Source organism: Eublepharis macularius, chromosome 4, assembly GCF_028583425.1.
Source record: "Eublepharis macularius isolate TG4126 chromosome 4, MPM_Emac_v1.0, whole genome shotgun sequence".
NCBI classification, from domain to species: Eukaryota; Metazoa; Chordata; class Lepidosauria; order Squamata; family Eublepharidae; genus Eublepharis; species Eublepharis macularius.
This window is the reverse complement of record NC_072793.1, coordinates 86,531,805-86,548,437: the sequence shown is the minus strand read 5'-3', so window position 1 is coordinate 86,548,437 and position 16,633 is coordinate 86,531,805. Positions and strand designations below refer to the sequence as shown.

General features: G+C 40.6%; 1 protein-coding gene across 3 annotated transcripts in view; it reads left to right on the top strand.

Moving 5' to 3' along the window:
* GEMIN5 (gem nuclear organelle associated protein 5) overlaps positions 1–16,633 on the top strand; it is a 67,414-nt gene that overhangs the window by 43,278 nt on the left and 7,503 nt on the right. For all 3 annotated transcript variants that reach the window (XM_054978232.1, XM_054978230.1, XM_054978229.1), the window contains exons 22-24: positions 606–725; positions 1,247–1,457; positions 15,912–16,169. In XM_054978232.1, the coding sequence (XP_054834207.1) occupies positions 606–725; positions 1,247–1,457; positions 15,912–16,169 (589 nt within the window). The remainder of the gene's footprint in view (positions 1–605; positions 726–1,246; positions 1,458–15,911; positions 16,170–16,633) is intronic.

Below are 16,633 nucleotides of genomic sequence, written 5' to 3'. Positions count from 1 at the left end.
AGATTATTTTAGGGTACATTTAAAATAGTTATGTATCACCTCTCCATAAAATTTGCATGAGGCAGTGTTTTTCTTTTTGCCTAGTCTCTGTAACTGAGAGTATCACGGAACAAGAACTATAGTTAACAAGAACACCATGAAAGCTAACTACAAATAATCAAGGAATTGTCAAAATCTCTCTCTCACTCATTCACTTACACACTCATTCGCACACGCACACACCCAATATATATATGGTAAAGGACAAGGAAGAATAAATATATTTGATTTAAATAAGTATGATTTTTGTGCTGCACTCTGGAAACCGGGCTACAGCCAGATTCCCATCATAGAAACTGATGCCTAAGCACAGATTCCCTGTAAATGCTATTCCCAGTGCAGTTCACAATGAAGTGAGCCTTCAAGTCATTGCAGTTTGAGTGGTGCTCACAGTTTCTGACTCAGTGGACCTCTCAACATAAGTAACTTCTGTTCTGAATCCATTAACTTCCTTTTAATGTAAAAAACCTCCATTTTCTTCAGTAAGGATGGGCTTAAGTAGTCTGTTATGCCATAAAATAAATACTGCTTATCTGAATTTTTCCTCATCTTACTGTTTGTCTCAGGGAAGCCACTACAATTGCCAAGGCTAGGCTGCGTCCTGAAGATCCAGTTCTGAAAGATCTCTATACCAACTGGGCAGCAGTACTGGAAAAGGATGGCCATTATTCCCTGGCTGCCAAATGGTACCATTGCCAGCACACTGTTTTTGCTTCAGTGAGAACTGTTTGGACTCTTGGTTATTAGATTCGTAAAATAATTTGGGAGGAGCCTCCTTCCTGGGAATCCAGTGTGAAACAACTGTAGACATTTTGTTTTATGAGCTATGCAAAGTACTGTAGAATCCTGGAAGTGGTACACAGAGAAGGAAATGTGGCTGAGTGGCTTGATTGAATTTTCCATTCTTTATGTGCTGGATAGTGGGCAACAAAAGGGGAGTGGGGAGGAGAGCTTCTTACTCTTATTTTGATGTTCAAATTGAGAGCTCTGAGCTGTTACATGGTGATCTTACCTTTGATTAACCACCATCTTCTAAATATACCTTGTACAAACTGGTAGTACAAGATGAGAGAAGGAGTAAGTAAAAGGGAACTGATTCCACTGGGTCCTGAAACAAAGCATATGAAACAAGCAGGGGGGGGGGTTTGGTGGTAAACTGGAAGCTTCCTGCAATATCAGTGTCACTGTGTTTAATTTTTCTTTTTAGTTACCTGGGCACTGGCTCTCCTTATGATGCTGCCAAAGTGCTGGCTAAGAAGGGAGACCCTACATCTCTTAAAGCAGCCGCTGAACTTGCTTTGATAGCTGGAGAGAAGGACCTGTCGGTGACATTTGCTTTTCGGTGTGCCCAGGAACTTTTGTCTACCAAGAACTGGGTTGGGGCACAAGAAGTTCTGCAGCAGCATGAGAGCTTATTGGTCAGTGCACAGTATTACTTCTACACACTCATCCATACCCACAAACACCACTAACCCCCCCTCCCCCAGAGAAACATAGAGCTGGAAGGGATCCAAAGGTTCATCTAGTCCAACCTTCTGCATAATACAGGAAATTCACAGCTATCTATTTCCTGCTCACCTCTCCCAGTGACCCCTGCTTTGTGCCTAGAGGAAAACAAAAAACCTTTAGGAACCCTGGCCATTATGGCCTGGAGGAAAATTCCTTCCTAATCCCAGAGTAGTGATCAGCATTACCTTGGGCATGTAAGAAAAGGTCACAAGAGCCTAGCACTGGCTCATCCCTTCATGCCCTCCCTCTCTGTACATTCATATTGAGTCATAGAATCATCATAGCTGACAGTTGGCCATCTAGCCTCTTCTTAAATACCTCCAAGGAAGGAGAGCTCACCACTTTCCAAGGAAGCCTGTTCCATCGAGGAACTGCTCTGTCAGGAAGTTCTTCCTTATGTTTAGCTGAAAACTCTTGTTTTAACTCATTGTTTCTGGTCCAACCTTCTGGGGCAACAGAAAACCACTCCGCTCCATCCTGTGTGTGTGTGATGTGCTGTGAAATCATCTCCATCCTATGGTGACCCTATGAATGAAGTCCTCCAAAACATCCTGTCATTAACAGACCTGCTCAGATCCTGCAAACCAGAGGATGTGGCTTCTTTTACTGAGTCAAGCCATCTCATTTTAGGTCTTTCTCTTTTCCTACTGCCTTCCAGTTTTTCTTGCATTATTGACTTTTCCAGATAATCTTGTCTTCTCATGATATAACTGAAGTACAATAGCCTCCATTTTCTTCAGACTTGATTTGATCTAGTACCCTCTTTTTGGCCATCCATGGTATCTGCAAAACTCTCCTCCAGCACCACATTTCAGATGAATCAGTTTTCTTCCTGTTAGCTTTCTTCACTGTCCAACTTGTACATCCATACGTAGTGATGGGGAATGCTATAGTTCGGGTTAACTTGATCTTGGTCCCCAGAGAGACATCTTTATCTTTTTTTTTTTTTAAAAAAAGATTTTTATTGGATTAGATGTCATTAAGTTGTACATTACAATCAGTTTCCTTTAATTTTTCCAATTCTAACCCCCTCCCTTTCCCCCCTTTTGTTGACTTCCAACAGTTTTCCAACCCCTTGTCCCTTTTCCCTTACTCAATTCAAATTTATTCTATCTATCAAACGTAAACTTTCACTTTCTTCTAAGCTTATCTATATAGCACAGTGCTCCTTCTGTCTTCCTACTTACTTTAACAACTAAATAATGCATAACTAAATAATACATTCATGGCATATTTTCTTTTAATAATAATCATTTAGCTAACTTTGATACTCTATACTCTATCTTATAATATCTTCAATATGGGACAAACAATTTATCCCTCATTTAGCATAATTTTAGATACTTCTATAAACAGTACATTCAATATAAGTCAACCTATTTAACTTATACTCTATATATTACTTTTCTACATATCTGGGATCTTATCTTCATACTGTTTTAATTATGTAATTATATAATTCTTCCATTATGCAACTATCCACCAAAAATAGTCAACCAATTTGACCCATATATACCAAATTATCTCCATTATACGATTATTGCCAGAAATGAAATTAATTAGTTTCTATCCTTATAATTAGTTAATTTCTATCATTATAATTCTTATTATAACACCTATAATACTTAATGCTATATATAATAGTCTAATAAGTAATTGCTTAGAAATTCTCATTTAACTCTCCGCCTCCCGGTAAAGTCACCTCCCTCTACTTTTATTGTATTTCAGTAATTTTCAAACTGCCACAGTTCTCCTCCCACCTCCCATTTCTTCACTAAATATTGTTTCAGCTTCTCCCAATCCGTGTTAAACTGTCCTGGATCAAGGTCTCTCAGTTTCCTTGTCATTTTGTCCATTTCCGCCATGTACAGCAATTTATAAATCCAGTCCTCAATAGTTGGCACTTCTTGCACTTTCCACTTTTGCGCGTACAAAAGTCTGGCCGCTGCTGTCATATAAAATAGCAATGTCCTATATTGTGCTGGAATGTCCTCCATTCCCAAGTTCAGTAGCAGGAGTTCTAGGTTCTTATTAATTTGAAATTGTAAAATCTCGCTTATTACTCTTATTATTTCCCCCCAGTACTGCCTAGCTACCTCACAAGTCCACCACATATGATACAAAGATCCCTCATGCTTTTTACATTTCCAGCATTTATTAGACGTATTCAGATTCCCTAGCGCAATTTTCTTTGGTGTCATATACCAACGATAAATCATTTTGTAGACATTCTCTTTGATATTGGTGCATGTCGTGATCTTCAATGTATTCTTTCACAAGTATTCCCACGCCTCCATTGTTATTTCCTTATTAAAGTTTATAGCCCACTTCACCATTTGCACTTTAACTGTTTCATCTTCAGTATACCATTTCAACAGCACTTTATATACCTTAGAGATTTCCTTTTCGTCCTCTTGTAAAAGTGCCTGTTCTAATTCCGAATTCTCCATTCTTATCCCTCCCTTCACACAGTCCGAATTATAAAGATCTCTGATCTGTCTATACTGAAACCAATCGTAACTTGGAGACAACTCGTCCTGCGTCTTTATTTTGGGTTTAGAAAATTCCATTCGGGTTATCTCCTTGTATGTTAAACACTGTTGTTCATTATCGACAATTCTCGGATCTATTACTTCATATGGAACCACCCATGAGGGGATTCCATCTTGTAGGTAATTTCTGTACTTCTTCCAAGTTGTGAATAGGCTTCTCCGAATATAATGATGTAAGAACATAGAGTCCGCTTTTACTTTATCATACCATAAATATGCATGCCATCCGAATATTTTTTTATATCCTTCTAAGGCCAGTAATTTCCGGTTTTTCAGCGTCATCCAATCTTTCAACCACACTAAACAAATTGCGTCATAATAAAGTCTTAGGTTGGGCAGTTGCATTCCGCCTCTTTCTTTTGCATCTTGTAACACTTTCATTTTCACTCGAGGCTTTTTGCCTGCCCAAACAAAGTCTGATATTTTCCTCTGCCATTTTTCAAACTGCTTAGAGTCTCGGATAATTGGTATTGTCTGTAACAGAAACATCACTCTTGGCAGCACGTTCATCTTAATTACTGCAATTCTTCCCAACCATGACAAATTCAGTCTATTCCATTTAATCAAGTCTTGCTCTATCTGAGTCCACAATTTCTCATAGTTGTTTTTAAATAAATCTATATTCTTTGCAGTCAGTTCAATTCCCAGATATTTCACCTTACTTGTTACTTCGCAGTCTGTTATTTCCATTAGTAGTTGTTGTTTTTGTTTAGTCATATTTTTACATAGTATCTTTGACTTCTTTTTGTTTACATAAAATCCTGCCAAATCTCCAAATTCCTTAATCTTCTCTATTACTTTTGGCATATTCTCCATTGGATCTTCCACAATAAGCATTATATCGTCCGCAAATGCTCTGACCTTATAGGAAAAGTCCTTTATTTTTATTCCACGGATTGCATTGTCTTCTCGTATCTGTATCATCAGTATTTCCAAAACCAAAATAAACAACAGTGGAGACAACGGGCAACCTTGTCTTATTCCTTTACCTATAGTCAATTTCTTGGTCACCTCGTCATTCACCACAATTGCTGCACTCTGGTCTCTGTAAATTTCCTTTACTGCTCTTATGAATCTTTCTCCCATTTGTAGCTTTTCCATGGTGGCAAACATAAAGTCCCAGTTCAAATTATCAAACGCTTTTTCAGCGTCCACAAAGAAGAAACCAACCTCCTTGTCACAACGTTTATCATAATATTCAATAGCATTTATAACTGTCCTTAAATTGTCTTTGATTTGTCTGTTTGGCAAAAAACCAGCTTGCTCCTCCTCAATAACTTCAGAAAGCCATCCCTTCACTCTTTCCGCCAGTATCTTCGCGAAAATTTTGTAATCGTTATTAAGTAACGATATAGGTCTGTAATTTTTCACATTAGTCAAATCTTGCCCCTCTTTGGGGATCAGTGATATATTGGCTTCACTCCAAGTGTCTGGGATCCGTTGATCCTTTAAAACACCATTAATCACATCTTTTAGGAATGGTGCCAGTTCATTAGCCATTACCTTGTAAAATTTGGCTGTAAGTCCATCTGGTCCTGGCACCTTTCCCAAGTTTGTTGACTGTATTGCCTTTCTTATTTCTTCCTCCGTTACTTCGTTGTTCAATTTGTCTCTCCAAGCTTCCGAAATTACTGGGAGCTTCATTTTCTCCAAATATGTCGCTATTGAGTCTTTATTCACCTCTTTTTTATTATACAATTTGGCATAAAATTTATAAAAGTCTCTGCTGATAAGCTGTCTGTTCCAGGTACACTTTATTGTCCTCACAGATTTTATTTATTATTTTCTTCTCCTTTCTCTTCTTCAATTGCCATGCCAAATATTTCCCAGGTTTATTTGCGCCTTCAAACACCTTTTGATTCATTCTCTTAAGATTCCATTCCAATTCTTTGTTATTCATTGCTGTCAGCTGTTCTTGAAGAATTTTAATGTCCTGGTAGATTTTCTTTTTCCCTGGTCTTTTCTTTAACTGTATTTCTTTGGCTTTTATTTTCTCCGTGATCTCCTGTCTCTTCTTCTCTTTTTTTTTCCTGGTTCTTCCATTTAAATCCATTAATATGCCCCTAATTACTGCCTTGTAGGTGTCCCATACCTTGTTGGTTGGTACTTCTCTATTCATGTTATATTGTATGAAAAACTTTGTTTCTCTTCTCAACATCTCCATATTTTCTCCCTCTTGCAGCAAATCCTCATTTATTCTCCATCCTCTTCTTTTACTCCTTTTCCCCAACTTCCACATAATTGGATTATGATCTGAGCCTACCATAGGCATTATTTCCACGTCTTTAGTCCAAAGCGCTAAGTCTTTTGAGGCCCAGATCATATCAATTCTTGATAGCGTAGAGTGTCTCGCGGAGAAAAATGTATATTGTCTGCCTTTGGGATTTTGTCTTCTCCATACATCTTCTAAAGTTTCCTGTTGCATCAATACAAAAAACGTCTTTGGTAATAGTCCTCTTTTCTTTTGTGCAGTTGCTGACTTTTTATCTAGTTCCAAGTTTGTCACTCCATTGAAGTCTCCTGCAAGAATTATCTGGTCATAAGAAAGTTCATCTAATTGCTTCCTCAAGTCCTCAAAGAAGCTTTCTTTTGCTCCGTTAGGTGCATAAATTCTGATCACCAATACTCTCTTTAAATTCCATATACATTCCACTGCTAAAAATCTGGCTTCCGCATCTCTCATCACTAACTTTGGCTGTAGCTCCTCTTTTATATACAATACCACTCCCCTTTTTTTCTTATTAGAGGCCGCTACAAAATCACTGCCCAATTTATTCAATTATAGATACTTTGCATCCTGCTTTCTAATATGAGTCTCTTGCAGACATACAATATCACATTTTTGTTTTAATAGCCAGTGGAAAATGCTTTTTCTCTTATTCGGTGAGTTAAGTCCATTTACATTCCAAGATAAAACTTTGCACTCCATATTCATAATCTTGTTGCTGGTAAGTCCTTTTCATTGTCCCTTATAAACTACTCCATCTCTGATTCAGATCTAATGCGCTTTTTCGCTCCTCCAAATTCAAAGGACACTCCTGGTAATTCCCATCTGTATCTTATTTTCATGTCCTTCAGAATCTGAATTAGAGCTTTATATTTTTTTCGATCTAACAACACCGATCTGGGTAATTCCTTCATGATAATAATCGTCTTGCCATCAGTCTCCAATGGATCTTGAAACTGTTTAGTCACAATCTTCTCTTTCATATTTTTGGTCGTAAATTGCACAATCACATCTCTTGGTAGTTTCCTCTGGGTCGCGATTCTTGAATTTACACGGTATACCACATCTAGGATAGCCACAACTTCCTCCTCCTCCTTCCCCAGGTATTCCGCTAACACCTCAGCGATCTGTTCTTGAGCTGTCTTTCCTTCCACTTCCGGCAAGCCGCGAAACCTCAGCTGTTTCTCCATATGTTTACTTTCCGCAACCGCCATTCTCCCCCTCATCACCCTCATCTCTGTTCGTTGCGTATCTGCTAAGTTCTCCACCGCACTTTCCACTACCTTGACTCTTTGCTGTGATCCCTGCAGGTCATTTTGCATTGTTTCCATACCTTTCTTCACTTCTGCCAGCTCATTTTTCACTGTCTCTTTAACCTCTTTCACCAACTCCGGTTTCATGTCCTTGAGCTCCTTAATCACTTCTAAAAGTTTTTTATCCAAATTCTCTATCGCCGATTGCCACTCTTTTTTCGACATCGTGGGGCTTGCTTTGGCTCGCTCCCACGAGTCCGCTCTCTTCCTTAGCTCCGTGGCGTTGTTGCCAAGTAGGCCCCCTCCCCTGCTTTAAAGCCTGCCATGAACTGTGTTAAAGTTTCCTGCGTTGCTGTTTCACTGCTGCACAAAGATTGCTTTGCACGTGTGTGCTCTGATACACGTGTCAGTTTCCTGCCTGCGTGTCAGTTACCTTGCTGCTGCAATAGACTGTGTAGTTTACTGACTCCATGTTTGGATAACTGCACAAAGGACTCTCTTTCTGGGCAGCCCTGCCCTGACCTGTATCTGGACTTCCTAGTGTGTGTTTGACTGTGTTACAAGTGTGCCCCGTGCCTGCATCGCCATCTGCCACGGACCGTGCCTGTTCCCTGCTTTGGACTGTGTTTTAAAGTGTTGTTCCCCCTGCCTCCATGGAAGCCTGCCTCATATGGGCCCAAGCCGCTGCTAGCAGCCGGGCGTCTGCCGGGGAAACCTCCAGCGAGCCTGGCTAGGCGCTCCCTGGTCAGTTCCCGCCTGGAGCCTCCCGCGGGCCGGTCCCCGAGCTTGCCCTCGCTACCGAGCAGCCTGCTATCCAGCCCCAGCCATGCCCAGCCGGCATCCATGTTCTCAGGCAGCCAGAAGACCCTGGGAAGAAGACTGCTTTGGGAAGCCATTTCGGCGAAGCGGGCACACCACGTCCGCAGCGAGAGTACCTCGCCCCGCTCTGCATATCTTAGGAGCCGCCCCGGAGAAGAGCTAAGTGCCGACCATCCCAAGCACTTAGAGAATGCATCTCAAAGAAACCTCCGCATTCCAGAGCTGATGACATCAGGACAAGCCCTGTCCGCTGGAACATCCTTTCAGCCCACTTGGATTTCCCCCTCCCTCTTTTGTCCCCTCTTCCTGAGGTGTCACTTATCACAATCTGATTACCAAAGTGGCCCATCCAAGCCATTCAGTAGCCCATTAGACCCTTTGTTTTAATCTGTGAGAACCACCAAGTACAGCACCAGCCCCAGGGTACGTTTTGGGGTATTTAAGCCGGCCTCTCAGACCGCATGGTGCGCGTGCCATCCTATCCAGACTTCCTTGCTGTCCGTCTGTGGTTCCAGTGCTGGCATTGGACCACCACCCTCGCTGCTGTGTCTCTGCTTCGCTCCAGGATAAGTGAGTATTCCCCCTATCATCGTTAGGAACCAGCTAATGCGAACGTCTCTGTATTTCCTACTCTGTATTTCCTAGATCTTGTGTGTTCCTTGTATGATTGTGCAAGTTAGGCTTACGCCACACTAAATACACGTGTTTGGAACTTATTTGTTGTCTGCCTCTTTTTCACTAGAGTGTCTGGGATCGGGACCTCCGTATACATAGGTTATGATCCGCGCTTAATATTAAGTTACAGACTGCTACAGCTAATTCCCCATTATAATAAAGAGCAGTTCTGGTAACAGCGTTTAGTTTAATGTCCTTTTAGTTTAAATGTCCCGGTCTTTCCAAAAAAAACTTTTAAAGAGTCCAAAATGTCGGGCGTCTTTTTTCTATGGTTTCTCTATGATTTTTGGAATCCAATATGGCTTACTTCCTCTTTCGCTGAAGCCGCGGCTCTTCCCCTTTCAAAAATGGCGATTCCCTACTTCCTGCCCTCTGGCAAGGGCCCCCTCTCTCCAGCAACTCTATTGTTGTTACGTACTTCCTGTTTCCCGACTTCCCACAGCAGTTCTCGCGATGGTGAAACTTTCTCACAGCCTGATATCTCCTTATAGCCACAGGTATTCAAAACAATAGTCCAATTTCTTTAATAACTTCATTTAACTTAGTCCTTTTTCTAATGTAATTCTTGCCGGATCCTCCCCTCCTTATACTTAGTCTGTTGCAGTTTAAAAGTCTACTTTAATTCTTCTTTACTTTAAGTAATCTGTCCCGTTTCAAGAGATAGTGATCTTTACCTTCTCATTCACTTTCCTTGGGTTGTAATCGCTGTTTCAATCTTAGCTTCCCATCCACTCTTCTTTCCCCTGTTGAAGCTTGGGCATGTAGGTCTTATGCCAACCGCATTGGCACCAGGACTGCCGCAGAGATTATAGCCGACCTGTCTTAGGGTGGGACCTCAAGGGTCGGGAGAGGATCCGTTGCGTAGGACCCCCCCTCGCCCGAGATCAACGCGCCCTGAGGTGCTTGAGCGTTCTATGCCTGTTCTCCGCCTGAGAACAGTTGGCCGCGGGCTTGATTTTGCCCCGCCGGCCGCTTAAACGGCAGCCCGGTCAGCTCCGCGATTAGAGCTGCGTTAGACCTCCATGGATCCCAAACCGGAAGTCGAGACATCTTTATCTTGAAGGATCTTTTCTAGTTCCCTCACAGCTGCTCTTCCAAGTCTCAGTCTTCTTCTGATATCTTCATTTTGGTTGATGATTGAGCCAAGGGATAGAAAATCTTGGAGAATTTCAACTTCCTTATTGCCAAGTTTAAAATTGTGTGATTCCTCAGTAGTCATTACTTTAGTCTTCTTGATGTTCAGCTGTAATCCTGCTTTGGTGCTTTTTCTTTTAACCTTCAACACTAGTTGTTTCAAGTCTTTGCTGTTTTCTTCCAGTAACATTTTGTCATCTGTATATCTCAGATTGTTAATGTTCCTTCCACCAATTTTCACTTCACTTTCTTCTAGATCTAATCCAGCTTTCCTTATGATACACTCTGCATAGAGGTTGAACAGGTAGGGAGATCATATGCATCCTTGTCTGACACCTTTGCCAACTGGAAACTATTGTTTCTCCATATTCTGTCCTGACAGTAGTCTCTTGTCTATAGTACAGGTTGCGCATCAAAACAATCAGATGTTGTGGCACCCCCATTTCTTTTAACAGTCTCCATAGCTTTTCATGATTCACACAGTCAAAAGCTTTGCTGTAATCTATAAAATACAGACTAATTTTCTTCTGAAATTCCTGGTATTTTCCATTAGCCATCATAAATTTGCAATGTGATCTTTAGTGCCTCTTCCTTTTCTGAATCCAGCTTGAATATCTGGCATTTCTTGTTACATATATGGTAAGAATTTGCTGTAGAATTTTGAGCATCATTTTGCTTGCTTGGGAAATTAATACGATAGGCCGATAGTTGCTGCACTCTTTGGCATCTCCTTTTTTGGCATCCTCTAAGCCCTTTAAATACTTGAAGAGGGCTATCATATCACCTCTCAGTCGCCTCCTCTCTAAGCTAAACATACCCAGATTCTTCAGCCTTCCCTCAGAGGACTTGGTCTCCAGATCCCATACCATCTTTGTTGCCCTCCTTTGGACATGTTCCAGCTTGTCAACATCCTTCAGCTGTAGTGTCCAGTACTGAACACAATACTTCAAGTGAGGTCTAACCAAAGCAGAGGAAAGCGATGCCATCACTTCATGTATACTTTATACTTCTGTATACTTTACACTTCTGTTGATACAGCCTAAAATCGTGTTTGCCTTTTTAGCTACTGCATCACATTGCTGATTCATGTTTAGTGTATGATCTACCAGGACCCCTAGATCCTGTTCACATGTATTACTGCCAAGAAAAGTCTCCCCCGTCCTGTATGTGTTCCTTCGTTTTTTCCTACCTAAATGCAGAACTTTTGGTGTTTGGTGTAGTGGTTAAGAGCGCAGGACTCTAATCTGGAGAGCCAGGTCTGATTCCCCACTCCTCCACTTGAAGCCAGCTGGGTGACCTTGGGCTAGTTACAGCTCTCCGGAGCTCTCTCAGCCCCACCCACCTCACAGGGTGTTTGTTGTGAGGATAATAATGACATACTTTGTAAACCACTTTGAGTGGGCATTAAGTTGTCCTAAAGGGCGGTATATAAATTGAATGTTGTTGTTGTTAATCTCTGTTGAAATTCATTTTTTTAGTTTTAGCCCAGTTTTCCAGCCTGTCAAAATCACTTTGAATCTTGCTTCTGTTTTCTACTGTGTTTGCAACCCCTCCCAATTTAGTATCATCTGCAATTTAATGAGCTTTCTCCTCTATTCCTTCATCCAAGTCATTTATAAAGGTGTTTTTTTTTTATTAACTACATTAACTAACAATACAAAGGGAAGAAAGGGAACAAGAGGAGGAAGGAAAAAAACCACAACAACTACAACATGCAACAGCTATGCTACACAAAATGTTTCCCCTTCATACTGCCATTATTCAAAAGTTAAAGCTTTATGTTATATTGATGGAGTGGTTGACCTTACTAAATGCAAATTACAATTTAAATTCAAATTAAATTTTTCTTCCCCTCCTGGGTCCCGGACGCAATTCTCTCTGAGCAGCTGCAGCCGCAGTGCTCATTTCCTCCCCCCCCCCCTCAGACTTCTCCTTTTCGTCTTGCTTGGTGCACTGAAATTCCGGATTTTTATCCTCAAAATCCCTTAGTTGATCTTCTGATAATAACTTGAAAGCTTGATCTTTGTGACTGAACCAGATTCCTTCCGGAAATAACCATTTGTACTTTATTCCACGTTCTCTCAGAAGAGCTGCGAACTTTTTATACTTAAAACGTCTTTTCCGAACTAGAAATGGGACGTCTTTCAATATCTTAACTTTATTACCCAAAAAGTCCAAATCCGCATTGTATGAATTATATAGGATAGTGTCCCGGATCCTCTTAGATGAAAAATCAATGATGATCTCGCGAGGCAACTGACGCTTCATTGCATATTTTGAAGTAGCCCGACGGACTTCCAAAATGGCGCCTTTTACTTCTTTAGTTGCCCTCGCGGGTGTCGCCAATAGTACCGAGACCAGACCCCGTAAATCCTCATTTTCCTCCTCTTTCACATTCTGGAGGCGCAAAATTGTCTGTGTTCGTTCCACTTGTAGCCCGATCAGCTGATTCTCCACCAGTTTAAGCTCTTTATTCGTAGCCTTCACGAGTGACGCACTTTCCCGAGCAGACTTCTCTGCCCCCCCCCCGCTGCTTCCTTAATGGTTTTCACTTCGCTCTCAATTAAGCCCACCCTTTGATCTGTTTCATTCAGCTTGTCAACAAAGGGTTTTCATTTATAAAGGTGTTGATCAACATAGGGCCCAGGACAGATCCCTGAGTCACTCTACTTGTCGCTCCTCTCCAAGAGGATGAGGAACCATTTACTAGTACTCTTTGGGTGCAATCTGTCAGCCAGTTACAAATCCACTTAACAGTAATACAATCCAAACCATGGGATCTAATAGCACCTTAAAGACCAACTAGATTTCCAAGGTATGAGAGTCAGAGCTCCCTTTGTCAAATACGAGTGGAAAAAGGAATGATTCTTCATAATCCAGGCAGAGTGGTCGAGATACTGTAAATTAAAGTGTCAGGAAGGTAGCTATAATACATGTTTCCATTAGCTTGTTAGAGCAGAAGTGCAAAGTGCAGAAAATTGGCATCTGTAAGGCAAGAAGAATCCTACATCCCAATTCAACCCTGGAGGGATCCATTGTTCCAAATAAACTCAGTTTTATCAATCTTGCATTGTAATTTTCCTTTGAAGTTTCTCTGCTTGAAAACAGCTACTCTTAGGTCAATGATGGAATGTCCTGGCAGATTAAAATATTCTCCAGCTGGTTTTTGAATGTTGTGATTTTTTTATATCAGATTTATGTCTATTTATTCTGTTACCTGTTTGCCCAGTATAGAGAGTTGAAGAGCATTGCTGATACTTGATGGCATGTAAATATTGGAAGATGAACAAGTGAATGAGCCTGTGATGGTGTAGCTGGTGTTAGTTCCAGCAATTGTGGTGTTGAAGTGAATATGGGGGCGAGTTGGCATCTTGCTTTATTGTAAGCCTAGTACCATGTCCATGTTGGAAAGTGCATTGTTGTGAGTTAGGAGGAGTTCCTATTATATGTAGGAGGTGCCAAGTTCTGGGCAGTTGCTTTTGTAATTAGAGTAATCAGGTTCCTTATTTTCTCATAAACATTCTGTGAAGTCTTCACAGTCAACTAAATCTGTGATACTAATATATATAACGTAATAATACCCCCATTAACTTCCTGAGGAGATACAGCTGATTTTTGTAATCCAAGGAGGGCATAACTTTATCAAATTGTTGAGAGCCCAAAAGGTTACACTCTTCTAATCGGTTACCCTCTACTTCTGTAGGCATTGGGTTCTCAATATCACTGCTCTCCTGCAAGACATTAAATCTGTTACTCATCTTAATATTAGATTTTTTTTAAAAGTCAAGCTTAGTTTATCTGGGAAAAGGCAAGAAAGGGTCCTCAAAAGGGAAACCTTTTCGTACTCATACTTAGCTATCAGATGGGGACACAAACACACACAAAGACCCACTCAAGTACAATTTAACACAATCACTGTAAAAAAAACCTGTATCTATAGCTAACTGTAGTATGAAAAAGTGTGGAAGTCTCTCTATCACAAGTCTCCTGTCTCCTACCAATCGACCCTCCCACTGCCTCCCTCTCACAAAACAGAAAGGCTAATTAAACCAAGTCAGCATCCTCTCAGGGATGTAATAAAAAAACCTATTCCAAACACTCAAGCCTGCCAAAGAAGCTACTTTAAGATAACCCACAGCTAGTAAACAGAAAGAAGAAAATAATAGAAGTTAAAAGAAGAATTAAGAATAAAAGTGAGAGAAAAGAACTCTTCATGAAGCTCAGAACAATGCCACTGCCCAGCTCAAAGCAGAAATGGAAACCAGTAATAGAATATATCAGTTGAGGAGTTGTTTAAGGTGAGCAACTGTAAGAAAGAAAAAGTTTGCCTCCCAATGTCTGTGAGAGAGCAGTATCATTGTCCAGCATAGGTTGCAGATCATTAATGATGCACTGAAATGGTTTGAGCCGAGAACTGTATGTGACTTCCAGGGGTGTTTTGCTTTCTGTTTGGGCTTACCTTGTAGCAGGTCATTCCTCAGTATCATTCTGGCTTTGTAAAATCTGTTTTCTTACATCTAGTGGGTACTGTAATTCCACTAATCTGTTGTAGATCATGCAGGGGGAATCTCTGTCAAAGGGACAGGAGCATATGTGGCTATAGCATAGGGCTTGGCTATAGACAATGGATTATTTGGTGTGTTTTGGATGAAGACTGGAGGCGTGTAGATATGTTTGTCAATCAGTTGGTTTTTAGTATAAGGTAGTTTTTATGTTTTCATCATGTATTTTTACAGTGGTGTCTACACAATGTACTTCTTGTGTGGATTGATTTATGGTCAGGTTGATGGTGGAATGGGAGTTACTGAAAGCCTGGTGGAACCCCCAAAGGTATTTTTACCCAAAAGATGGGGGGTGGGGTATATAATCTTCTTCAGAGTAAAAGCAATTTGAAGATTGAAACTTTTAATAAGACACCAGCTCCAGAAGGAGTTAGAGCCTTAGCTTCATATTGCAACTCCAGCAGTTACTTAATGGTGGCTTTTTAAAATTGTTGGACAAAAAGAACCCCTGAACTAAAAATGAATGTTATTTCTCCAATTCAGGTTAACTTGCTTTCTAGAAGGTGTGCTAAAACTAGTACAAGTGAACATTCTTGTTTACAATTGATGAACATTGATTATATAACCAGAAATTTTGCATTATTTCCTAGATACAAAGGATCTGTTTCTTTGCAAACTGATGTTGTAACTTCTGTAGTAATCCATTAATATCTTGCTTGTTCAGGAAATGTATTGATTGGCAGGTTTCCATTTAAATAAATCCCTCTTGTTTTCACTGTGTTTAAAAACTGCCTGCAGGAGAGGGGCCACTTCTTGAACAGCCTTCTGGATGGTCAAGTGGTATTCTTGATCGATAAGCTTCACAAAATCCATTCTCAAACCTATTGAAAACAGGATTTAAGAGAACGAGACACTTGCATACTTGTTGTGGGGGAGGAAATTATCTTCAGTTCCATTTACTACTAATTGCATTGAAATTTTATCATCACCATGCAAGAATAAGAGATCTTGTCTTTCTGATTACCCAGATGGACTCTTGCTGACCTCATATATGCTTTCACAGATATAAACACGCCAAATACATCATATAAATATTGTGAAAAATGTACATTCCATGTATGAGATGTTTTCTCTCCTGATTTTAAAGAACAGGCTGTCTTTGGGTCTTCTATTACCTCATGGCTGTGATTTTCTTTTATAGGGACACAGACTGGTGTTCTGTCTTAACGAGTTGCTTCATAAATGCCTTAGTGAAAGGAATCCAGTGGAAAACAGAAGCCCATCTGTACCTTGCTACCACAGCTGGGTAGTAAAGAAAGACTGTTCTTTCATAGAAATTGTGACCACTATATGGCAGAGTGTATTCGGTGTGCATACTGCTGAACAAGCACAGAACATGTTTGAACAATTACAGAGTATTGAGTATCCTCCTGTCACAAGCAACACTCACCTCAGGCAGGTAATTTGGTGTGTTGATTGTACACTTTCAGTATTATCTTTGAATGGGGATGCAGTATCAACAACGTAAGCTTAAGGGTGGGCTGACATTCTAAAGTGAGTCAAGAAGTTCCACAATGTAATTCAAGAAGCAGCTTGAAGAAGCTGCTCTTGGCATGCATGTTTTGTATACCCCAGTCAGGCTCCCTTCTAGTTTCTAACAAGCTATACATCAGAAACTGTACTGTGGAGGTTGAATTCTACATTGTGGGGGCTAATTGCCTCTGCACAGCTCCTCACTATATTCACCAGTATTGATTTGTATTCTGAAGCCACAATTAAGGATGAGTAGTATTACTTAAGGTTTTGGAACTGAGGTCTTTTACACTGTGATAAATCCATTCCTGCCCCTGGAAAAATAGAAGAATTTGCTGTTGAGTCAAACCAACGCATGGTGAGTGGCACAAAAATTAAAGGGATATTTAT